The sequence below is a fragment of the Pholcus phalangioides genome, unplaced genomic scaffold (genome assembly GCF_987345545.1).
Source record: "Pholcus phalangioides strain wild (caught in Gottingen) unplaced genomic scaffold, Ppha-v1.0 ptg000011l_1, whole genome shotgun sequence".
NCBI lineage: Eukaryota > Metazoa > Arthropoda > Arachnida > Araneae > Pholcidae > Pholcus > Pholcus phalangioides.
This window is the reverse complement of record NW_028301604.1, coordinates 39,843,515-39,870,664: the sequence shown is the minus strand read 5'-3', so window position 1 is coordinate 39,870,664 and position 27,150 is coordinate 39,843,515. Positions and strand designations below refer to the sequence as shown.

General features: G+C 37.1%; 1 protein-coding gene across 5 annotated transcripts in view; it reads right to left on the bottom strand.

The window, feature by feature from the left end:
- The window catches only part of sev (receptor protein-tyrosine kinase sevenless), a 1,896,734-nt gene that overhangs the window by 943,814 nt on the left and 925,770 nt on the right, over window positions 1-27,150 (bottom strand). For all 5 annotated transcript variants that reach the window (XM_089239534.1, XM_089239532.1, XM_089239533.1 and 2 more), the window contains one exon: window positions 18,866-19,075. In XM_089239534.1, coding sequence (XP_089095660.1) covers window positions 18,866-19,075 — 210 coding nt within the window. The remainder of the gene's footprint in view (window positions 1-18,865; window positions 19,076-27,150) is intronic.

Below are 27,150 nucleotides of genomic sequence, written 5' to 3'. Positions count from 1 at the left end.
AGCGATCCCTCCCTCAACAACGGATGACAACCTTTTCCGCGTCAGAAATCAAGGGATTTTGAAAAGAATTTTTCCCTTCCCCTAGTTTAAGTCTGAAAATTTCCCCATTTTTCGCCTGTTGCTCATTTTCGGGACTTTTATTTAAAACTGCCTCCAGTCACAAAGGAGAGACCTGGGCAAAACTCTGTACGGACAACCGTAGGGAGAGAGGGAATACGCTTTTTACGCTTTTCCAACCTCACTGGGCAAGCCCCATACGTACCAATGTGAGTCTTTTCTCCACACAAAAATCACTTTAATTCATGATTCCCTTTATTTGGACATGTACGACTGCTATGCTGCAGGGCGCAAAAACCACAATTTGGCTTGTCATAGCAGGTATATGATGCATGACTCGACCGAAGACAGTTTCTACATAGAAAAGTTCATTTTTATTTCCTCTATACCTCTCAATAACTACGGGAATTCCATTAATTTCTGTTACATTAAATAATTCTTTATTTTCTATTGCAAATTCCACCAAGAATAGTGGAAGTGTTTTACCCGTTCTATAGTTTTTCACATTTGAGATCCTAATCACCTCAAACCCCTGACTCATAAGGTCCTCGGCAACTTCATCAGTTTTTACATTATATGGTAATCCCCTTATCACTACTTTCAAATGTCTATCAGCCTTAAGCTGAAAAGTATAAAAGTTAAACTTTTTATCTTTACATTTCGCAGTCACGTACCTATAATCATTCTCCGAAAATACTCTAATTGTCACTGTTTCTTCTGTAGATTTAACCTCAGGCGGAAACTCACACTTGGCTCTTAGTTCCTTATAGTCCCTAAGCCAGTTTTCTCCCGAATCAGATAGGACTATCGGGGTATATTAAATTTTTTCTTTTTTTTATGCACTGGAGTAAACTCTTTGTCCTCATTTTCATTTGCAACGTTTTGTGTCATTTCCCCGGTCTGGACCTGCACAACCGGTTCTGCAGTACTAGTGCTTGCACCAATATTAACTCCCAAATATTTATTTACAATGTTTACATTTATTTTGTCCCCACAGTCCACTTCACTTTCATTGGAATTTTCATCCTCTGTATTAATTGCAAAAGCAACAGTAAAACTACCGTCCACATTTTCATTGTTTCATTGTCATTTTCCTTAACGCTACTTTCCAAGGGGCGTTTCTCTTGTTTACATTTTCCACTTTAACACTTTTCCCCCCTCACTCTCATCATTTTTGTTATTTTTCTTTTTACATGGTCTAAGCCTTTTCTTTATATCATTTCCTTTACTAAGTTCATTTTTATTTACCCACACGAAAATTACTCGCAAGACTGTGGCGACATGGATTTTTGTCTACATATTCAAAAAATACACAAGTAGTTGTAAAATCCTCGGGGTCACAGTAGCCCTGATCCTCCACCTATGCAGTAATATATTTATCATATACTGCCAATAAAACACTGAGATTCTCAGCGATTAAACAATCTGCACCGTCGGTGGAAATTTCTCTCAATCGCTTGTCATAGTAGCCTCGCTGCCACGATAACAACTTCACTTCAAATGCATGAGTATCCGCAGATGTTCTTGTCTCTTGGCCAAATAATTCATTGGCATTACCTTTTAAAACAATAAATTCAAGATCTTTACCCAAGCTCGCGTCCAAAATAGGGCAAACTTTTACCATTTTACACAGACAAGAATGCAAAATGCACTCACCTGTTTCACCGGCAATTCCAACTACAAGGTTGGAGACAGGGTCATCGCTCAGCCCAGCCGGCACCCACACAAACTCGCAACGTTTTCAGAACAGTGTCCTTCACCTAGCGCTAAATCAGTAATGCCGAGTACGCACGTGCCAGAGCCCAAATAGCTGAAAATAAAATGCGGTATTCAGCGGCACTATAGCACGCCCAAGCTAGAACCTCCTTCAAACTCTTCGTGCAAAACCGTCCAGCTAGTTCATATAAGAGTATGTCGGAAAAACGAAGGAGTGCACCATAAGCACCGGAAGGGGAGAGAGCCGACTCGCCAGCACCAACAACCCTAGTCCAGCAGCCAAAAACCTTCGACCTTCTTCAGCAAGCTGCAGAGGAGAATAAATTCAAAATTCGGTTGAATACTTCGCTGAAATGAGCTGAATGAACAGTTTTATGTCGGTCCCATGGAATTACTCTACTCTACCAACCTTACAGAAGGATCATTTTATGACCTGAAAAGTATGTCCATGTAGTGTGTGTAAGTGTAATAAAGAGGTCAAGCCGGGAAAAATAATTTTTAATTATAAAAACAGGCATGAGCACATAATGCAATACACCTCTGCGCAAGGTATTTTAGGGACAAAAGACCCACAATAAAAATGCTCTAAAAAATCAGAAAAATCCGAATAGTACTTAAAAATTTATCAACACCTTACACCACTTATCAGGGCCAATTAAAACATTAGCCATTAAAAAATCTAAAAACTCAAAGTTAGTCAAAAGTTTAAAAGAACACCTAAAAATAAAATAAAAACCATCATATCTTATCAGGGCGAACGGTACCAGAGATCCCCATAATAGCAACATTTCTCCAGCTAAATAACCCATGGTCTAATCATTATATCCCGGGGCCTACCATATTTATTTCTAGCCGTCTGGGTGCCAGGAACATAGTTTTTAACTATTTCAGCCAGAAAAGGGTTTTCTGAGTTTTCCATTTTTTCATATTGTGATTCCTACAACTTTCTCACATACTTTAGAAATGTATTCATCTGTAAGTCATTTCTTACATCCACATTTCGAATGACCATCAAGCCCTAGTAATTCTTCTAAAACTTTTATTTTCAAAAATCTGCATTTGTTTAATATTATTTTTTTTGGAAAAGGTCCAGACAGGGGCTGCATATGTTAATTTAGGTCTTATAACAGAATTATAGAGAATCATTTTATTATGTAATGTCAATCTGCTCCCATGGTTTAGGAGGCCTGAGCTTTCGCATACTCGACATGAACTCTAAAATTTAAGTTTTTGTCAATAATTAGCCCCAAATATTTGGTCTGTGATTTGGGTTTCAACTGAGCATGACCAATTTTTATCTGATAATTTGGGCCCTCAGAGGGATTTTTTTCTTCTGTGTATCCACATAAACGTGCACTTATCAAAATGCAAGGCTATGTCAGAATCACTACAAAACTGCTCCATTTCCTCCACCGTCTTCTGTAAGTTTCAAAGGCCTTTGAATAATTCCTATCCATGGTTACAAGTAACGTGTCATCTGCATAAGTTGAAATTATTCCCCTCTGCAGGGCAGGCATATCATTAATACAAATTGTATATAATTTTGGGCCCAGCACACTACCTTGTGGGACTGAGGCCCTTATTTTCCTAATAGATGAGAAGGCGTGTCTCACTCTTACTTTAAAATATCTTTCATTTAAACAACTATTGAAAAAATATATAAATTTAGAATGAAAACCCATATTTATATAAGCTTAAATATCATGGTAGCATGTGAACACTTATCGAATGTCTTACAATAGTTCAGAAAAATAGTCCACATACATATTCCCTATTGCTTATTACGTCCATCATAAAATCAACTGTTCTCAAAAGTTGAGTTAAACACGAGTGTTCACCACTAAACCCATACTGCTCTGGGGGAATAAAGCTGTTTTCTTCCATATACTTTATATTTTAAATCTTTCTACATATATTCTCTCAAATAGTTTACTTAGGTTGCTAGGAATTGATATTGGTCGATAATTCTGAGGTAACACTGCATTTGAATTCTGATTATGGATTGTCTTAATAACAGCTAACTTCCAAATCTTTGGAAAATAATTTAACCTTATCATACAGTTGAAAATGTTTTTAATTGACTTAATGATATTTGAAGGAAGATTTTTTAGAGACTGGTATGTTATTTTACCATCGCCAGGGGTTTTCTTAACCTTTAGTTTCCCGATAATATCCAAAATTTCTTCTGCATCAGTTAGCTGTACCTCAGGTGTTTCTACCAAACTAGGAGGGTTATCTCTAAAATAGTTAATAGTAATACGTTGTATACAGGGTGTTAACTATCGACCGCCCAATAATTACACACGTGATTCCTTGTGAAAAACTAATATGGAAAACTGTTTTTCGTGTTTCGATCGGACGAGTATTATGTTTTTTTTTTTTTTTTGCAAAATCACCCCTCCCAACAGCGCTCTCTAGATCCTCTCATGCCATACAAATCTCATTGAAACTGTGCGAAATGCATAAATCATTAATAACCTTAATATTAATACATAAAGATCACTAATGTCTGGTAATGAAATAAATGCGATAATGTGGTTGAATAAAATAGGAAAGTGTGTGGATATATATAAATTAAAAATTGAAAGAAAATTTTGTACGCAAAAATTAGTGGCTGCAGAATCTTCAAATATTGATATTATGCATTATCTCAAAAAATAGAGCCAATTCGGCAAAACGAACACAAGTTTTGAAACCAGCAGCGCCATTACACCTTTTTCTTTCTGGCCTAAAATTTGGCTATTGTAATCTACTCACATACGTTTAGTTTTATGGCAGTTATTAGAGCCAGTATTATTCGAAAAAATGACTTTGAAGAGTATAACTCGATGCCTCTCAAAATGTTTTAAGTATGTTTGGTAAAAGAAAGAGATTTGATTTCTTTCTTCGAAACCGAGCACAACTTTGATCTATCGCCATGGCAAATTTACTACAAAGTGAGTGAGAGTAAGGTGCACCTATAAAAAGTGCATGTCACAATATTCTTGTATGATGAATACCATGGAATCAAGAAATTAAAAAAAAAAAAAATTTTTTGCAGTATTTGCTGGAGAATAAAACAAAATTACTAACACTTATCTATAACCCCTGTAAAGCACAGGCGCCGGAACCAATGGGATGAGGTCATTTGGGCCGCTCCTCAATAATTTTTTCAAGAGGTCTTAACTTTTCCTCCCTTGCGTACGGGCTTTCGTCTCGTATATACGGGGCGACCAGCAACTCTTTCAATCCCAATTCCCCCCCCCCCTCAATGTTTTATTCATGTCGGAGCCTCTGCTGTAAAACTGGCGTTGTGAGATGCAAATAACGTATTCTGATTGACTGGTAATAAAAAAAAGTTTTTTCTGTTTCCTGAAAAGTGGGAGGAAAAAAACCCTTTTTTTAATCTCTTTCGCTTTCTGAATTTCTTTGTGGTGGTGGTGGTTATACATTTTAAGCATTTCCAAAAACGTCAAGTCAGCTGTACGTTTGGTGAATTTGGCGGGATTTTGAAGTGACGTCATCAATTTTTAAAGCGTTACAACTCATTAATTATGGGTCAGATCAAAAAACGGAAAACACTTTTCCATATCAGTTTTTCACAAGGAATCACGTCTATAATTATTGGGCGGTCAATAGTTATCACCATGTATATTGCACCATGCCCCTACTCTGTTTTCCATTTGCGGAAAATTGCTTTTCATAGTTTTCGGCAAACACCTTGGCCATCTCCTCCTAGTGATACACCAACTCACCATTTGAAGCACGCAACCTAGAGACACCTACATCTTTCGGTTTACTTCCAAATTGATCCATCATTTATATTTACCTCACTCATAAAAACCCCAAATCGTTCATTCACATAAGCCGTGGTTTCCCTCTCTTATTTCCCTTTCCAATTTTTTCATAATTCTCTTATCCTGTGAGTCCCTATATCTCTGCCATTTCTTACGCAGTTTCTTTTTATCCTTATCTTTTTTAGGAGTTCTATTGACAGGCAATACTGGTTTCCATTCATTTCAATTTTGGTAGTATCATATATATCCCCCCCTCCCATGCCTTTTAAATTTTATCTTTCACTAATACTTCTCTCAATAAATTCTTCAGTGGGATTCTTTCAGATTCTATAATTGCATATTCAGCAAGCGATGTAGTAAATATCTGCCAATTTGTGTTCTCCTCACGAAGAGAATTTTAACATTAACGAGGAAATCCACTACTATTAAAAGGGATTATGATCTGAGTCCATTGCTGGAGGTGTATCCAATGCTATCGATGAGTAAATTTTTTTTGAAATGGCAAAGTCCAAGACGTCCGGGAGATGCAAAGCACAGGCCGGGAAATGCATGGAGTCCGTAGGTGCATGAATATTTAATCCACTTTCCATACAGAACCTATACAGGCGTCTACCTCCAACCGAATCCAATCTAGATTTCGAAGCCTTGCGCTTCGAGTTCCAACCACCGGCTATCAAGGTCGAGTCCGCATTTTAAAAAACCGAATCCAATAACAAATAATCCAGTTTATTTTGCGGTGGCTTATATATTGAAATTAAATTAATCTTCCTATTATTAATTTTGATTGAGGCCCCCACAACCTCCGTTGTTGTTGAGTAGCGTAGATCTAGCTCAGCATCTGGCAGATTACTCCTCACGAGTATTAGGACCCCACCACCTCTATTGTGTATTCTATATCTTCTTATACATAGATACCCATTAACTCTTATTTTGTCACTAGAAATTAACCATGTTTCCTGTACCAAATCAGTCAATATTAAAGTCAAACAATGTTTGTTTAAACTCGTTTAGGCTAGGCCTCAAACTCATGGCATTCTAGGACGCAATTTTCAAAGGCCTAAGGAGGTTAAATTATTAATTACACTATTACTAATCTTGAGGCTAAGTTAAAAATATCAAAATCTCAAAAAGACCCGTGAGTAGGGTGTTTATTTTTATCAGTATATCCCCTGTGTGGGCTGAATTTTTCTTATAATATTTTTTGACGCTTGAGCAAGGGCAGTCATCTTGCACTTTAGGTACTATCATTTCATTATCCGCAATAATTTCTCCCTCACCCCAGAAGTTTCCTTCTCATTGAGACATTTTTCCATTGGCCGAATTTTCTAAAACACAACTCTTTTCCCGTGTGTCTTGTTCATTTTCTCTTGCCCGATGTTTCCCCGCGATTCTAAATCCCCACATACTTCTTCAATTATATCCTTAATCACACTCTTTATCTCATTGTATTTATTCAATTCGGCCTCCAAGTTCTCTTCCTTAAGGAATCCTTCCCTAAACAGAGAATGACATCCTTTTCTCATCCCTTCAGCATCAAGATTCGAAGGATTTTTTATTTTACCTTTTTTCTCATTTCCCTCGTCCTGTTTTTTGGCCTCAGTTTTTTCCCTATTTTCCACCTCAGGTTCATTTTCGGGAGTTTTTTAAGACCGCCTCTGCAAAAGATAGACCCGGTGGGAACTCTCTACGGACCACCGTGAACGGAGCGAGGGAAAAAACACTTTTGTATTTTTAATTTTTTTGCGATTATCCAGCCTCACTGGGCAAGCTCCATATGTCCCGGTCTTCTCAACACACAAAAAACATTTTCTAAAATCGTCATTACCTTTATCTGGACATGTACGCGTGTTGTGCTGCTGAGCACAAAAAGCACAATTTGGTTTATCGTAGCATGTATATGATGCGTGTCCCGTCCTAAGACAGTTTCTACATTGAAGTTCATTTTTATTTAATCTATACCTGTCAATACTCACGGGAATTTCATCGACTTCTGTTATATTAAACAATCCCTTATTTTCTATTGTAAATTCTACCAGAAATAGTAGCAGTGTTTTACCCGTTCTATAATTTTTCATGTTTGAGATTCTAACCACTTCATATCCTTGACTTAACTTCAGCAATTTCATCAGTTTTTACATTATATGGCAACCCCCCTTATAACCACCTTCAAGTGTCTATCTGCTTTAAGCTAGAAAGTATAAAATTTGAATTCTTTACCTTTACATTTGGCAATTATATATCTATATAATCATTTTCAGAATAAACATTAATTGATACTGTTTTTTCTGTAGACTTAACCTCGGGGGGAAAGTCACACTTGGCTCTTAGCTTTCTACAGTCCCAAAGCCAGTTTTCTCCCCAGTCAGATAAAACTACTGGAGGTATGTTAAATTTTCTCTTTTTCCTATGCACTGGAGTAAATCCCCCGTCCTCATTTTCACTTGCATCATTTTGTACTACTTCCCCGCACCGTGCCTGCACATCCGGTTCGGCCGTACTAGAACTCGCACCAACATTAAATACATTATCAATATTTACATTATTTACATTCATTTTTTACCCACAGTCTGCTTCGCTTTCGTTGGAATTCAATAATAATTATCGTCCTCAGTAATAATTGCAAAAGCAAGAGTAAAACTATCATCCACAATTCCATTGTTTGCATTTTCCTTAACCCTACTTCCCAAGGGGGGTGTTTCTCTTGTTTACATTTTCCCCCTCACTTTCCTGATTTTTACTATTTTTCTTTTTACGGGTCTTAACCTTTTCTTTATATATAATTTTCCTTACTAACTTCATTTTTGTTTATTTTTGAACCAACTCGACAGTTACTTGCGGTGAAAAACTTACTTGTGGTGACATGGATTTTTAATTACATATACATTTTTGTCAACATATTTAAAAAATACACAAGTTGGCGTGAAGACCTCCGAGACACAGTCATCCTGATCCTCCTCCTCTGCAGTAATATATTTATCATATACTGCCAATAAAACATTAAAATTTTCAGCTATTAAAAACAATCTGCACCCTCATTATTTATTTTTCCCAATTGCTTATCATAATAGCCACCCAGCCATGACAGCAACTTAATTTCAAATTCATGGGTGTCCGCAGACGATTTAGATTCCTGGCCACATATTTCGTTGGCATTACCTTTTAAAACAATAAAATCAAGGTCACTCCCCAAACTCGCGTTCAAAATTGGGCAGACTTTAACCATTTTATGCAGACAGGTATGCAAATGCACTCACCTATTTCACCGGCAAGATCACACTGCAAGGTCGGAGACAGGGTCATCATCCAGCCCAGCAGGCACTCTCACAGGCCCACAAACGCTCTCAGGACCGAGTCCCTCACTTAGGCCTAAAGTAAATAACAGCAAGTGCCGAAGCCCAAGACCTGAAAATAAAATGCGATATTTGGCGGAATTAAGGCTCGCCCAAGCTAGAACCTCCTTTGGAAACCTTCCTCCAAGCTCCCGTCCAAATCCATCCAGCTAGTTCATATCAATATTCGCCAGAAAAATGACGGAATGAACCATAAGCTCCGGAAGGGGGCAGATGTAAACTTTACTGCCGACTCGCCAGCACCAACAGCCCAGAACCAGCATCAATAAAGCTTCGACCTTCTTCAGCAAGCCGCAGAGGAGAAGTAAGAATACTTATACAAATACAACGCCACAACAGGCAAATTGCCCAACGAGGTGGCTGACTTAAGAACATCATGGATCCTCGAGCCATTTTTTGGAGGCCCTACCTACTACTGCTACACCACACATGCACGGCCATCTTGACTATCAGCACTTCCTGGTTTCTTCCCGATCAAGGGAATGTAAATTCTCTCGTGCATGTGCTAATTTTTTTTAATATTTTACTGCTGAATTTTATCAATTTTAGGAACAGCTGCAGAATTTTATTATTTCGATGCAGGAAATGAAGAAATAAAACTAAAAAAATTAACTCCTCGGAAAGACCCCCCATCTATTAAGATTGGTGATAGATTCATCAAAAAGAAATCTAGTATCAAAATACTTGGAGTACATTTGGGCGATAAATTTAATTGGTATCAACACATCGCGGATCTCTCCTTGAAATGCGCTACTGCCCAGATTCTGGCGCTGAACCGGGAAAAATTGGGGCATTTCTACAACTATGAGAAGAACCCTTCCTCAGACGGTCACTCAAAGAATTTTGGTATATGGTGCGACTACATGGGGCTTTAAACTGAATAAGGAACAAGGAAGAAGGCTGGATTCCATTCAACGGGGATGTCTTCTTTATATCTTGAAGCCAACTAATGCTCTTCAGGTATTAGCTGGCGTTCCACTTATTTGTCGAATATGAAGCAAACAAAGGAACTCTCTTCTCTTCAGGAATAAAAGAGATATTTATCTTCAGGATGGGACTATAGTACGCCATCAACAAATACAACGAAAAATCACGGGATGGTCTCCCCATCTATCTGAGTACCCAAATGCCTATAAAATATCCACTATAGAGTCTCCAGCGAATTCAGATGAGCTTAGAGTATATACAGATGGATCAAAGACTGAAGATGGAGTAGCAGCTGCGTTTACCATTCTCAAAAGTGAAATGATATTATATAAATGGTCTTGTAGACTAAATGACAATAACTATATTCCAGGCGGAATTATTTGTAAAATATATGACCATTAAGAAAGAGAAGAATTACAGGAAACTTGTTCCATATTCTCAGACTCACTTTCATCGATTCACGCAGTTAAAGATCCCTTATCTACACATCTCCTTGCACGGCAAATTAGATCAACATTATGTTCTAACCCCTAGATCAGTTTATCATGGGTAAAAGCACATAAAGGTACCTGTGGTAATGAACTTGCTGATCAATTGCCAAAAGCAGCAACTAGGAAAGAGACACCGGACTTTTCAGTACTTTTCCCAAAATCATGGGCGGCTAACATTTTTCGTTAGGAAATGATGAATAAATGGCAATACCGATGGGCAAATGAGAAGAAAACTCGTCGAAAAATCTACGCCCGTCTTCCAACGGTTAAGTGTAAGTTTAGGAAATAGACCAGAGAAATTATCATCTTCTCCGAACATGGTCCATTTCCAACATATTTGGCAAGGTTCCATCGACGAACTGGTAGATGCAAATGCGGAGAAGAGGGCACTCCCTTTGCTAAGGGATCAGTCCCGGTAATAACATAGATTTAGGAAACTACATGGGGCATTAAACTGAATAAGGAAGAAGGCTGGATTCCATTCAACGGGGATGTCTTCTTTATATCTTGAAGCCAACTAATGCTCTTCAGGTATTAGCTGGCGTTCCACTTAATTGTGGAATATGAAGCAACCAAAGGAACTCTCTTATCTTCAGGAATAGAAGAGATATTTATCTTCAGGATGGGACTATAGTACGCCATCAACAAATACAACGAAAAATCACAGGATGGTCTTCCCATCTATCTATTGATTAAAGATTTACATGTCTGAAAATTATCAGGCTTGCAAAGTGTGTTCTCAAGAACACAAATCGTCACGTCAAAATTAAAAGATTGGTAAATTTTATCCAAGAACATCAAGTTAAAATTACCTAGAGCGGTGTACTTACAGATTACTGCCGAAGAGAATTTTCCGTCATACTCGGACTCTGATTTAGAACTATAAGTCTATCTTGCACGGAATGTATAGCAAGATCTATTATACTTTATAGAAACGTACAAATATATGATTTATTTCTCATATAATACTGTATTGAGAATAATATTATTTTTGAATTGTCTCCTTTCTTTTTTACTATATCTATTGCCAATAATGTATGTTTATAATTCTCCACATGGGTGTGCCCGGCACGGGGCTGAGGGGATGGCTGTCCTTCTGGAGGAGAAATTGGAGTGTAGTGATTGGCACACTGCACGGGCGTGTCAATTTGGTGTCGTGAGTTGCCCCCTCTGGTTCAGATCCTGGGTGCGTCCTTGATTCTCTATACATATTTTATTGATATCTTGATATACTATCTTGTGAATTATAATCCCATATTTTGTATCATTCATATATATTCAGCTTGTTTTGTTAACTGATAAAATAAGGTCGTTGAAGAGTCACTTCGTTTACTTTTATACTGCTCTTTATAATTTCAAGATTTCGAATTATATTTTTTCGAATAAAGGGTTGACGTCGTGCAAAACAGAGGACAGCTTCGTACCTTAGAAAATAAATAACGGTAGAGAGAGAGAGAGACCCTGTTTTCTTCTCCTCAAACATTGTATCACGTGACAGCCTTCCTTCCCTGTGCTAGTAAATTTCATTCTACGGTCATTTTCTATGGTGAGCAGGACAGGGTGTGTGAATTAGTTTGAAATCTTCGTGTAAAATGGTAACTGCGTGTTGTGTTTACGGCTGTTCCGAAAAACAAGTCTAAGGAGGACTCTTCACTTTTCAGAGATGTGTATTATTATTAAATATTTGAATGTTTTTGAATAAATATAAGGTATTAAAGCTCGCGCGTGTGAAGAAAGTTCATCAAAGCGCATGTTTTCTAGCGTGATGTCTTAAGATCTTGCATATTTTTGAACAATATTTGTCTTAACTTATGAGGCTATTAATAATTAATCGAAAAACTACTCATTTTTGAAGTTACATCTGGAATTAGTTGCAATTTCATCCTTTTATTTGAATGCTGTCCGAGTATGCTTACATGTTTCACTTGGCGACCGCATTTTGATATTGGTGTTTTGATGACTAAAACAGCAAAATTTTTGTATGAAATTAATACAAATACAACGCCACAACAGGCAAATTGCCCAACGAGGTGGCTGACTTAAGAACATCATGGATCCCCGAGCCATTTTTTGGAGGCCCTACATACTATTGCTACCCCCCCCCCCGCGGAACCCCCAACGAATCGGTACATGCGGGAATGTACGTGTAGTGAAACCTGACAAAGTTTTTTTTTTGTTTCTCTGTAATGCTTGTTGTGTGTAGTGCTGCCATCTGCCACCAGTTTTTCTAACTATGAGTGAGGTGTTATGAATGAATTATCGTTGTAGAACTGTTGCTCTCTGTGGCGAGACTTTTTAACGGGGAGATCGGTCGCATTTGCGCCTTGAAGTTGGGAACCACAGAAAACCAACTTCAGCCGACCACCACTGTGGGGTTCGAACCCGGATCCTCGCATCGCGAGTCCGTCACTATAACCACTCGACCACCACAGCGGCAACTGCGGTGGCCAACTTTCCAAAGATTACCATCTTTGGAAATTGGAAGGTCTAATGAGTGCCACAGTATTTTTAAACATTTGTTTGCAAAGAAATTTAATTTTTTATGAGTTTTTTTAGAAATTAAACTTTTGGAAATTTATCCAAGTTTTCAATGTGGAATTTTTTTTCCATGAACAGAAATAATTTTTAAAAAAAGAGGAAAAATTGTTTTTTTTCGTAAATTTCTTTTACCGCGTGAAACATGATGTTTCCAAAAATCATCATTACTAATTATTTTAATTAAATGAAGTCAATTTATACTGATTAAAAAAATAATTTGAAATTTACACTAACCACAAAGAAAAACATATACAATTTTTTTTTTAATTCTCAAATATACTACCAGTTATCATATTTAAAAATTAATATATATAAAATAAATTAGGGGACTGATTTAATTGACTGATCTAATGTATATGCATATATATATATGAAATCATGCCCCTCTCCCTGACTTTCAAGATTATCCCCGCCTGTAATAAAGAGTTTAATTTTTGATTTAAAGAGATATAATTTTTGCAGAAGTATAAGCAATTTATAAAAAAAATTTCAAGAAATATTTAATTTTTTTTTAAGCATTTCCTTTTTAAAAGTTGATCGCCTGATGAACAAAAACCAGTATGTAATAAAAACACAAGAAATTTCAATTTCTAAGATAGAAAGGGGAAATAAAGCTTATATTTTATTTAACATTCACTGAATTTCTCAAAGGCCTCAACTTCGAACTCGTTGAATTCAAATTGATTTTAAAAAATTATCAATTTCTCGGAGGTTTACCGCGGAGCTCCTCTGAGAAAACTTTAAAAACCATCGAACTGAAAAGAGTAGAAGAAGGAAAATAACATGCGTCGCCAAATTAGAGATAGTGGCCAACCACCGCAACTCCGTCAACGGCAGTCACGTGGTGTTATATTGGCGGGCGCTGCATGAAAGAAATGAATAGACTTGTTTCTCTATAACTCTCTTCTCTACGCTTCGTATTAAATTCCTCCCACTGACTTATCATCCCGACTGATTCAAACCGGTGCTTGAAAACTTCCGCTAACCATTCTCTCAAAACAAGTTTTCCGAAAACAAGGAACCAGTTTTTTGTTCTCACCCTTACCTGAAGAAAAGTTCCAGAAAAAACTAACGGCACGATGGAAGAAAACTCGTTCCCTACCGAAACATATTCAACAAGATCCTCGGAACTAGTGAGAACTAAATCCAAAGTAGTAGTACCACTCGTGGTTTCTGATACATGCTAGTGCAAAAAATTATCGAGCACCAATTTAAGAAAGTCTCTTTCATATTGATTTCTAGCTGAAAATTTCTCCCAATCGATACCCAGGTAATTGAAATTCTCTAATATAACAACCCTCTTATGCTTACACATGTAGGAAATTTCATAGTCAAGTTTGGCGATGTAGTTTGTATTCAGTGGATTGTAACAAACCCCTAAAATAAGTTTATGAAGTTTTTGTTTTCAATCTCAACCCATATAGTTTCAATATCACTTCTATGCATGTTACACACTCCATCCTTCAAACAGAATTTCACGTATATCTAGACTCCACCATCTTTCCTATCCGATCTATTTGTTAAAAAGTTTCGTATTCTGAGATGTGTAAGAAAGATTCAACCTGATCTTTCGCCAAGATTCTGTAATGGCTATAAGACCCTGGCCTTTCACAGCTGTCATTAGTTTCTAAAACATCTTTCTTACTACCCAAGTTCCTGGCATTTATTAGCCTATATTTTAATTTACCCTGTGATTTATTGGCAATCGAGGAGCCATCCAGCACCTCCTAGAGATAGGCCTCTGCACTGTTTGTCATAAACGTCATTCAGACTACCTAGCAAGTTTGCCACATTTTGAAACACAGCATCCTATTTCTTTTTTTCTTATTTTGGCGTACAATCTTCCTGATTGGTTCACAAATACCGCATAGTGATTGGATGTGGGGCATAGAAATCGCCAATTCTGAGCCGGATCATTTCTTTTCCTCACAACGATAATACTGGCACGAGCAGGAAATTTTTTTCCCTGAATATTTTGAGGGAAAATGGACGACTTACTGACGTCACAAGCAGACCGCGGGGGCTTTCTACCTCTAGGAGGTGCTGAGCCATCCAAGTCAGAGGTTGGTAATTCCCCGTCTATTCTGTTATTATTGTAATCAACTAACCCGCATTCCCGTCTACATGGTCTGGGAAGAAAAAACCTGACCTGAGCCTATCGTAAACCTCCGAGGCCCTCTCCTATTCAGATGAATCCCATCCCAAAGAAGCCACCTATCGGTAAATGCGGGAAGCTCCAAGAGTATGACCCCAAGTGTCCTCTAGGCCTAAATTTAATTCGTGGATCCTGCTCCTATACCTCCTACTACCCCTTGGCAGTACTGGAATGACTGCCACATCTGAAACCCCCTCTTCGACCGGATATAAGTAAGTCTCGGTATTCTGACAGACACTCCGAATATTCACTCCTACCTGATTTGTTCCCACGCACAGGATTACCCACCCAGGTAACTTTCGACGATGAAAAACGTCTCTAACGTTGCTAATCTTCCAAACAGGAAGACAACAGCGATACACACCTACCTCTTCTTTAAAAGACAAAGTAAAATAATATAATGGGTACATACATCTTCATGCATTGAAAAAAAAACCATTGATTGTAAACTATTAGGGTCATTTACTGTAGATTCATTACGGCCAAAGAATTAACCGCTTCACGTTCAAGCTGTTAGCGATAAATTTGAATGATCTGTGTTAGGCGTATAGACGATAAATGTGGTAGCCTTGTTCCACGTTTAAAAAAGAAAGAAACAAAAAAAAAATACGGGTGGGGAGGATCAATACAGAGATATATTGGATAAAAGAGTATTAGTCAACGTCTTGCTTTTTCGTCCTCACCTAAAATCTGTTTTATAGTTTTTTCCTTGTTCTCTTTCTCACTTGTATGTACAGTATATGTATAATTAAAGGTAGTGCTGAGAAAGATACATTATATATGTGGGGGGGGGATGCCTTGGAGAACGGGGAGGGGTGAAAAATCTGACGAGAACCATCATCTTTACCTCAGTTGCTTGTTATCTTGTTGAGATATCACGATGGTGGCTGGAGAACGGGGGGGGGGGGAAACACGCACACTTAACTTTGTTCAATATGGTTACCATAAGGAAAAAGAGGTTGGAGAAAGTCAGCTATAGTTTGTTTCAGGTTAACTTTGCAGTGAAGAGAAAGGCAGAGAGTGTATTCTTTCGCCGCAAAATATAGTTCCCATACATCGGAGGTTTATAATGATCATTTATATAGAATACTTCAAATTTTTTTTATGATTTTGAAAAAGATACTGAAAAAATACCGTTTTGAAACAATGTATATTCGTTTAAAATTTTTAAATTAGAAAAAATATTGTTTACCATTATCAAAAATCCATGGCAAGCTCGAGAACATTTTGGCGCGACTTCCAAGAAATTTTCCCGCCAATATCACTGTCGTGCTTTTTTTGGTTGCACAATTATATATATATTTTATATTGTCATTTTGTTGAATTTTCCAATAGATACAATTTTTCATTCAGTTTTGCATGTAGTTATAGGCCTACCCACCCAGGCGAATATTCAATCAATTTTTTTTCTCCCGAAAATAGCCTTCAACGAATTCAGATATTCACTCATAGATTACAGGAAGTGTCCCTCTTTCACGTCAGCACCGATACCGTTGTGAGAGGCTCTCTTTATGGGTGTAGGTTACGGTTCCGGGTTCCCCCCCCTTTTTTTTATTATTTATTCCTTGCGGAGTTCGTAGGATAGGGGTTGCTTCTGAATTCGAATAGCCCATAGCGGAGAGTGTTGACATAAGTAATGTCTCTTTTTCACCCACACCAACGCCATTTTCTCCCCCACAGCAAAGGTTGTTCCTCCAGATGCCCCTTCAGTGTCTCTCCAGATAATATAAATAAGCAAGAGAGAGTGACTCACAATGGTTTAGGCTTGCAGTGTATTTTTCCTTCTGTGGCAGTTGTATCTTTCTTTTCACCAGAGATAGACACGCTAAAACGTTTCCGTTCTTTTTGGCAATAATGCATAAAGCACGTTATTGAAAAAAAAGGAATTTTGGATTGTAGATGGCCTGATGGAACACATATTGGAGCAACAACAATTAATAAGTAATAGAGAATCCGATAGTTCTACAACTTCAAGTCAGGATTCCATAGAATGGGAATCAGTAAAAAAATGACAAACTGTAGTGATAACAAGTGGCATCGACGTATATGCGTTCGGGTGGGTGAGCGATGGAAATTTCGGCAAGAAAAGTGAGTAAAAGAATTCTAAATTTTTCTGTATCATTTATTATTATTTGGGGCTATTCCCAAATTCAAACGTGAAAACCTTGTTAATAGGAGTTACTAAGATACTTTTCAACAAAAAAAAAAAAAAAAATGATTTCAAAAACCGCACTTTAATTTCTGAAAGTATCGACAATGGATTTTTCATTAGCTAATTTTTTGTTACTAACTGACTGAATTTTTTCTACAAGCATTACGTTACAGGTAAAAAATATTTTTTTCTGCGAGATTGGCGAGAATCAGCCATACCTTACCGAGGCCGCGCATCGATACATAGGTTAAGAGGCTTTCGTTGTCATAGCAACGAACGATGCGGTTCCCTCGTAGCTTCCTCTTCACTGCAAAGTTAACCTGAAACGGACTATAGATTGAATTTATTCCAATGGTGTTTGGACGCAATATTACGTCCCTAATTGCAAAGGGTTTAAGGTAATGGGAATCTAAACTCATCGCATTCTAGAAATGAAGGAAGGGAATTACCTAGAATTTACGAGGTTTATTACTCTTGTCACACAGTATAGGGACACCACAATGGGGGGGGGGGTGTGAACCTTGATGAGCCTCCGCTAATAATCTTCATCAAATAAGACAAATTCACGTAGTAAATACCAAATATTTGGAGGTAGTGAGCATTTCGGCTTTTCAGCATTTCTATAAGATGAAAAGAATATTTATAGTTTATACAAAATAATTTAATAATAAGAATATAGATTAGAGATGCTGTCACCGTTTCGAGTGAGTAAAATTAATTGTGTTTATCTTGGATGATATGGATTTACCACATGTAATCCTCCCACACACACAGCATATTTACATTATACACATTTCAGGCGAGGGAGTATGAGGTGGAAGGGAACATTTGTGTAGAATGTATAGCATGTAAATATCATTACAGAGTCGGCCGCTATTCGAAATTTCGTTAGTGGTGTTTACTGTTTTATTACCATTTCAAAATGATAGATAGGATGACTCACATATATTAAATTAAACCACGACCACACCAATATGAAGGAATATTTTAGAGTCTTGATACTGTAGTGGTGTGCGATTAGAACGTCATGTCACCAGTTACCCAGTCACGTAGGTTTTCTCATTGCCAATACTCGATTACTCTCGTCATGGTGTTCGGTTGCTTGGATTCTATCTAGGCAACATAAGTATCACCATTTAAGGAAGGACTTGCCAGTACAGATGAAGGGTAACTTCAGAATGTAGTTTACCAATGATACAATGTCGAGGACGAAGACTATATGCATATGGGTGTGGTTAGCGGAAGAGCTGGCATAATGAAAACATTGAGGAGGGGGGGGGGCGCTGAAAATCGCTATCTATCCCGTACATACGGGACTCACTCCCGTACGCAGGAGGCGGAATGGTGAGTTGGATTGTATATTCATCAGTTATCAGTTTTTGGAAGAGAGGCTCACAAAATTTATTGGAGAAAGGGGCTCAAGCAGCCTCAGTCTCCTGGTTCTAGCGCCTATGCTGGTTACAATTGTATTTTTTTGCTGTAATTCATCAAGAACTCTGGCTAGTTGATTGGTTTGATGCAGCAGAAAGTTAGGATTTTCCTTTTAATCTCAGCTGGAATTCAGAGAAATTCTGTAATTGGTTAAAAATTTCAGTTAGCTCTTAGGAAAGTTATTCATATTTAGAGTAATTTATTTAAGATTAAAAACAGCATTGCAAATGTAAATCATAAATAATTTAATAAGAATTGTGAGAATCATTTACCTAATTTCAAAGTTCGTCCTAAAAATCCAATTGACCAAGGTCCATTCCCAGCCGAGCTGCAGGCTCTAATTTTTATGGAGTACGATATATTCGGAGTAAGATTTCCTATGATATGATTAGTTTTCGTTAAATTTCTCTCAAAGATCGTCAAATTTGAAGCAATATCGGTCAAATGAATTTCATAAAACCATTTCTGCCAGGCTCCCTTGCCTAGAAAAAATTATCAATATCACTTTCATGACAACAACGACAACAAATAGTTTTATTAGTTGAGAAACTAAACTCTATTTATTAGTCAAAAATATAGCATACTACTAACGGAATGGATAATGCATGTTTTGATACTCAGATTCTTTAAGCAGAACAAAATGTTGTGTGGGCTATGGAAGAAATAAGTATTTTGCAGTAATTCCTGTCATAAAATATGTTTTGGTTAAAGTGATTCGGTTTGATAAATTCCACTACGTTTTTCCCTCTTACCTCCTCCTAACCAGACCCCACATGGCCCGACGCTCAATCTCGAGGAAGAGATATAAGCAGATGGTCGACGAAAACCTGGGCGATGCTGAAAAATACCACTCTTATCGGTGGTTATGCATAATTCCCAAGTGATGGTTGTCAGTTTGATAAATATGGAAAAGAATTATAAACTTTTTTATCTTCATTTGACCAGTCTTGACTGACCCTTTAATTTGAACGGCCTTATTAACACATGTTGGTTGTCGGCCGCTTATTAATGTGTCCCACTCATATTGTTGCCACTCACAGTTGTCGTTTAATGATAGTTTTCAAAATTATCGAAAGGAAATTTGTGCAACTGGCGAAATATTGCAATAGCTATGCCCTAAGCTATTAAAATAATGTGATGCGGCCCTTGTGCTTTGTTATCAGATGAATTTAAACGATGTCGAGGACTTCCCCATCTTCGACTTAAATTCCCTTGAGTTTCTGATCAACCCATGGTTCACCCTTACTTGAAACATAATTGTCCGTGTTAAAAATGTACGGTAAAAATTGTAGAAAGTTGGGATATCTGATATAGTCAAGTCTAATGCTGTTATTAACTGTGACACTTTGATTCACAAATCATACGAAGGTTCCAGACCAATGAAAAACATTTTGGGGGACTTGGCAATCACGCAGCACTAGAATATGACATTGTTGCTGGCATTTTCTTTTATTCACGTTCATTAACCAGTCATGTGGCCAATTAATTTCTCTGTGTGCTACCCACGATGCCCCTTTTTATGAAGATGCGCACGCTTGATTGTATACCCAGTCCAGAAATATATTTGGATTGCAATATATTTCTTGATTTCATTTTTAGTAAAACATTAAAACTCATGTACTTTGATGTATATTTAAAATCACAAAAATGATAATAAAAGTTAACTACTAAAGTTAATCAGTTTTCTAAATAAAAATGTTGAATTCTTGAAACTTGACTTGAATGAAAATTGGCACAATATGGGTTGTTTAAGTTCAAAATATTTCTCACTAAAAAATATTTTTCAGTACGAAAATATTTCTCACTAATTCATGTCATAAATGATGTTTTGAAATGAATAAAATGATATGCAAATCTTATAGTTTTTCCTTGTATGTTAATAATTATAAGATAGAATATATACAAGTATATATGCATCATATATATGTTTACATAGGATGAACGCAGGTGTCGAGGAGATATGATCGATGTGGTCAAAATTTTCAACGGGATGGAAAGGATGGACCATGAACAACGCCAATCGACTGCTTTTACAAGGGGACACCAGTATCGATTGGAGAGAGACAATGCAAGGTTATGGTGTCGCAGGGAATTTTTGTCTAATAGGGTTGTTAATAAATGGAATAGCTTACCCCCGGAAGTAGTAAATTGTAACACAATTGACACGTTTAAAAAGAAATACGATAAACATGTTGTGGTAAATCGAGAAGCTATCCATACTTAGTGTAATAAATATACTTACCCATTTAAAAGGCTAAAACCTAAAAGGTGTTATTTTGCTATCATATAGTGGCAACGGTGCTTTTGTAAACATAACACAACGTTTTTGTATCTCCAGCGAGTAAGCTGTTTGTGCATTTTCACGCCAGTGCTTAGATTATGTATCTCCACATTTAACGTAATAAATAATCAGTTATTAATGTAAAACAAGATCTTGAGGCATTATTTATAATAATGGCGACGAGGAAGTGTTCCGGGGAAAAGGTAAATAAATCGAACCTTGTATGCGCTGAAAAATAAACTGATTACGCTACAGTTACAATGTCGAAAGTCGTCCTGGTTGGTCAGTTATCGATTTACGATGATGGCAATGAAGATTTTGACCTGTACATCGAATGGCTCGAGCAGTATTTGCTAGCTAACGAAGTGGAAGATGAAAAACGCGTGCCAGTGTTGATCTCCGTGCTCGGTGCAAAAACATATAAATTGCTTCGTAACCGCGTCTACCCAAGGACTGTGAGTATAAAGAGCTCGTCAAATTGCTTCAAGAACATTTTCGTCCTGCACCGATTACCATCGCTGAAAGATTCAAGTTTCACCGACGAAATCAAAAGGAGGGTGAAAGTGTCGCCGAGTATTTGGTGGAATTAAAACGGCTTGCATCAACGTGCGTTTTTGGCGATTTTTTGGACGAGGCTTTGCAGGATAGATTCGTTTGCGGTATTCGCTGCGAGGCAACTCAAAAACGTCTACTGGCAAGAAAAAATTTGAAACTTGCAGATGCCATTGACATAGCTGTAGCAATGGAACTCGCCGAAGAAGGCTCTAGTAATATCAAGATTACAGCGGTTGAACTCTCATCGAACGTAAACAAAGTGGGAAAATCGACTTTTCAGCAAAATAAGCCAAGATGGAGTAAAGGTGTTCATGGTAATAAGACAAGTTCTCAGGAATGCTATAGATGTGGTGCGTCACACAATGCCGAAAAGTGTAAATACAAAAATGCTAGGTGCCATGACTGCAATAAAATTGGACATGTTTCTCCAGTATGCAAATCAAAGCAGAAAAATCTCTTTGCTAAAATGGTATCTACTGCAGATAAATTGGACACTGAAGAGTATAATTTATTTTCAGTGAATTCAATTAATAAATTGAATAAAGAATCTCGTTTCTTAGTTAACGTACAGATCTGTGGTAAACAATTGGAAATGGAGTTAGATACTGCTGCAGATGTAGCCATTATCTCCGAGTGTTGGCTGAAGAAAAATTTACCTCATGTTGTTCCCAAGTTTACGAATGTATTTCTTAAAGATTACAATCAAAATCCTATCGATGTTTCCGGGGAGGTGATTGTAGATGTCACTTATGAGAACCCGACTTCCAAGTCCCCGTGCTGTAATTGTCAAAGGCGATCGACCAGCATTGTTTGGAAGGGACTGGATAAAATATTTCAAGTTGAATTGGCCTAAAATATTTTCCATACGCAAAGCGAATGAATTCGGTGATCCTGCCAAGAGACTGACTGATAAATATTACAAGCTTTTCGAGGAAAGTTGTGAACCAATTAGACATATCAAGGCAACATTGCAAATGAAGGAGGATGTTCAACCAGTTTTTTGCAAATCACGACCTGTGCCTTCTTCATTGGATTTGAGTCATGCTTACCAACAAATCGAACTTGATCAACGCTCTCAAGAATGGCTTACTCCCAACACTCACCTAGGTTTAGTACGCCCAACGGGATTGTTGTATGACATAAATAGTGCGTCGGCAATTTTTCAATCGTCAATTGAAAAGATCCTTCAGGGTTTGCAATCAGTGATATGTTTATTAAAGATGATATTTTGATTTCTGGTGATACAATTGATGCACATTTGAAAACATTAGAGAAGGTATTTCAACGATTTTCTGATTATAATGTCAAACTTAATTTGTCAAATGTAGTTTTTTGCAAGAAAGTGTTGGCCATATAACTGATAGTCAAAGCATTCATCCTATTGATGAAAAGATTAGGTGCATTCAGCAAATGAAAGCTCCCACTAATGCCACTGAACTCAAGTCATTCTTAGGTCTTACCCAGGGCCGCAACTAGACACTTGGTCAGCCGGGGCAAGCACGCTCCCCGGATATTTTAGTGCCCCTTTATAATGCTGAAGAAGAGGTTAGATGGTAAAATGTGTGCCCCCTCTGGATTGGCGCACCAGATCACCCTGCTCCCCCTAGTTGTGGTCCTGGTAGTACCATTAGATTTGTCTTAAAAGAGCCTATCATTGGCTTATATTTACATTGCGAAGCCGGGCCTTTCACTTACACAAAAGAGATTTACTAGTCCACGGGCTTCCAAATGTTTAGAACAGCGGTTCTCAACCGGTGCTCCGTGGAGCCCTTGGGGCTCCTTGTGCATTCTCCAGGGGCTCCGCGGCAGCTCGAAGAAAATTTAAAAAACTAAAATTTAAAAAAATAATTGTAAATATTTTCAAATAGTAAAAATAAATCAGTAACTTTGATAAATAATTAAAAAATTGGCCTACGGGGCTCAGCCATAGAACTTTTTTTACTTGAAAGGGCTCCACGAGTCAAAAAAGGTTGAGAACCACTGGTTTAGAACGACTGACCTATACTACGAAGGCCGCAGCTAGGTAGGTACGGTCAGCACGGGGCAAGCACGCATTTTGGCACCCCCTTGTAATGGTGAAGTAAAGAGGTTGTTGGTTTAGAAACTAGATTAAACATTTTCCTCCCCCACCGTTCAGTAAATTTATGATGTAAAAAATAAAACACAATAGAATTCGTCCCCTTCGACCCTTCTTCACCCCTCTAAATAGTGGGCCAAGTAATGGTTATTGCCTCGAGCTGGAGCCCTATCAGCACCAACTTTGGGGGGGACAATTATAGAAACATATTCTTCATTGAAATCAAGTATCAAGATTACCTTCCTAACTCATAAATAATACGATAATGAGTATCACGTAACGCATGCTACTTAGTAACATGTGTATCAAGGGCCTAATTTGCAATGTTGAAATTTTTTTCTCGAAAAGAATTGATTTCAATCCAGTCTTGAAATCTGTGACAATAATAAAATATGATTTCAAATGGAATCTATCATAATTGTGTGGAACTTCTTCAGCAGTGACAAACAGAATTTTTAAGTGAAAAATTTTCATTTTATCTCGAATGCAATTTAAACTCGGCAGAGAACTGGTTACGCAATTTCTCGACTAATAGAGATGGATTCAAACAATGAGGTTTGATAATGTTTGCACATAATCAAGACTTAAAATAGATTCTTTTACATGCAAATTTGCGCATGCGTACACGAAAGCCTACGCGAATTTTTTAGTAGTGCTTCACACGCTTTAATTTTTTATTTTTCCTCACGAAGTTGAGGAATCAAACTACGCTAAATTATTAACGTAGTTCAAGGAATTCAAACATTTCCACGCCCCCCCCCCCACCCGGCCATGTTGGCGACAGTCAGAGTCGACATAATTGAAGTTATTTGTCGTATAAATGAAAAATTTTAACATTAAATTCTACAGGAAGGAATTGTGATTAGTGTTATCAGAAAAAAAAATCTTCAAGAGTAATTTCACTCCTCTCCAAAATTTTAAGGGTTAATTTTGTGTAGAAGAGGAATATTTATTTTTTATTAAAAAAAAATAAATAAATTAGATATGACTACCTTCCCCCAATTTATTATTAGCATTTTATAAGAATTTTACATCAATTATTTACATCGATTGGATATTTTCTTCTTTATTGAGGAATTTCCCTCATCATTGAGGGAATTATATAATTTATGTCCAAATATACTGCCATATGTTCATATTATATCATTTATCCAGCAAAATTATTTCTTTTCGTATTTTAATGATAAATTAGGGCCACATATCAGCTCAAAATAGTGCACTGAAAATGTAAAAATAATTTTAACCAGGTTTTCGGGTAAAATATCCCACTATGCGTCGTATAAATGTAAAACTTCCATAAAGAAGATATTCAAGAAAGTCGTATAAATGATATCTACTGTATTCCTATAGCTCCACTTATATTGGTGATATGGGGAAAGTTTCAATACAAAGGAAGAAAGGGAAAATCTAATCGAAAGATTACTCTCACAAGATATCACAAAAGAAAGGATTTATCCAAGTAAAGAATGGGGAAGGATTTGGTCGCTCAGGGCACGACGATATCTATGTTGGCCGCACAGGTCACGGTCGCACAAGGCACGACACCTCGTGGTCATGTTTAAATTACATCGTGAAAAAAGACAGAGCAATTCGAATAGCCAGCACGTGGCAAAGCCATAAATCTGTGTCTGCAAACGGATTTAGTGAGAAGCATTTAAATGATTTCGTGAGGAGGACATTACGTTCCCTTCGTGTCATCGCACCATCTGGAGAAAATCGAAAATATATTATTACTAGCTATAATACCCGGCGCTGCCCGGGTTTTCTTCAATGAGGCGTTTTTGGATCACGTGATATCTCCCTCTCTTTTTCTTGAGGGACATACAAACCGTGTCCAAGTTAACCAATATGGTGACTTCCCGCGCGATTCATGAAATAAACAAATCTAGATTTACAGAAACGTAGAAATGAACATATATTTTTCCTTTTTTAAGGGGCGCTAGGTATTTCGATAAACCTCCACCCCCTGAACTTCAAGTTACCCATCTGCCTGTGTCAGCTTTCAAAAAATGCTTAACTAAAGCTGTGGATTTTTTTCGATCCACTTTTTACGGGCTCATAATTCATTTTAAAATATCCTAACCCACATGAATTTATGCAAATAAATATCAAAAGACAATACGGAGACATTAATTTTCATGCTTGAGAAGATATAAATAAAAAGTTGAAATCCATGTTATTGCCTGGATATCCAACTCAAAAGTAGGCCCGGCTAATTACTTCATATTTAATCTCCTGGGCTTCGTATATCTCTAAAAGTGAACTCAATATTTCAAAAATCGAGAATTCAATAAATTTTTAAAATTATTGATGGGGCGGAAAACCCCACCAAATTTCCGCATTTCTACAGTAAAATCGGCAATTTTAACGCTGATTTCTATGAGGATTACCCTTTTCCTGATCCTCAAAGCGATGCTCATGAAAAATTTTAACATTAAATTCTACAGGAAGGAATTGTGATCAGTGTTATCAGAAAAAAAAAATCTTCAAGAGTAATTTCACTCCTCTCCAAAATTTTAAGGGTTAATTTTGTGTAGAAGAGGAATATTTATTTTTTATTAAAATAAAAAATAAATTAGATATGACGTAGAAGATGATTATGACGTCTATTCAAAAACCTTCATTACTGAGAGTATTGAAAATGTGGCAAACCATTATAAAGGCATAAACTATTATACATATGCATATGTATAATGTCCCATATATATACTAACAGAATTAAAGAAGTGACAAACCGTTGTAAAGGCATACACACGTCTGAAACGCATTGCTAGGGAACCATGGTAACCAAAGTAAACGTTCGGAAAGTGATTGTTGAGGCCAAGAAACCATTGTTGCCCGACAGTTTTTCGCCCGTTTGGGGCATTTGCCCTGGGCTGACGAAATTTTAAAGTAGCCTATCGTTCAATTCGGGTCCCATTTGGTGTATATGCAAAATTTGGTGACGATTGATCTAAAATTGTAGCTTTGTATAGAGAACATACACACAGACAGACAGAAAATCAATTTTACATATATAGACTAGCTACAATACCCGGCGCTGCCCGGGTTTTCTTCAATGATTCTTTTTGGATCATGCGATATCTCCCTCTTTCTTTGAGGGACATGCAAACCGTGTGTGTCTAAGTTAACCAATATGGCGACGTCCTGCGCGACTCATGAAAGAAACAAATCTAAATTTAAAGAAACGTTGAAATTAATAGTCCCCCCCCCCTTTTTTTTTATGGGTGTAAGGTATTTCGATCCCCCTCCCCCTGAACTTCAAGTTATCTATTTCTGCATGTTTGAGCTTCCAAAAATGCTTAATTAAAGCTGTGGAATTTTTTCGATGCACTTTACGGGGCCCATAACTAATTTTAAAAACATCGTAAACTATATGAATTTATGCAAATAAATATCAAAAGACAATACGGAGAACTTAATTTTCATGCTTGAGAAGATATAAATAAAAAGTTGAAATCAATGTTATTACATGGATATCAAACTCAAAAGTAGATCCGGGAAATTATTCATATTTTTAATTTTCTGGGCTTCGTATCTCCAAGTGAATTCCATATTTCAAAAATCGAGAATTTAATTTAATTTTTAAAATTATTGATGTGGCAGAAACCCCCCCCCACTAAATTTCCATATTTATGCAGTTA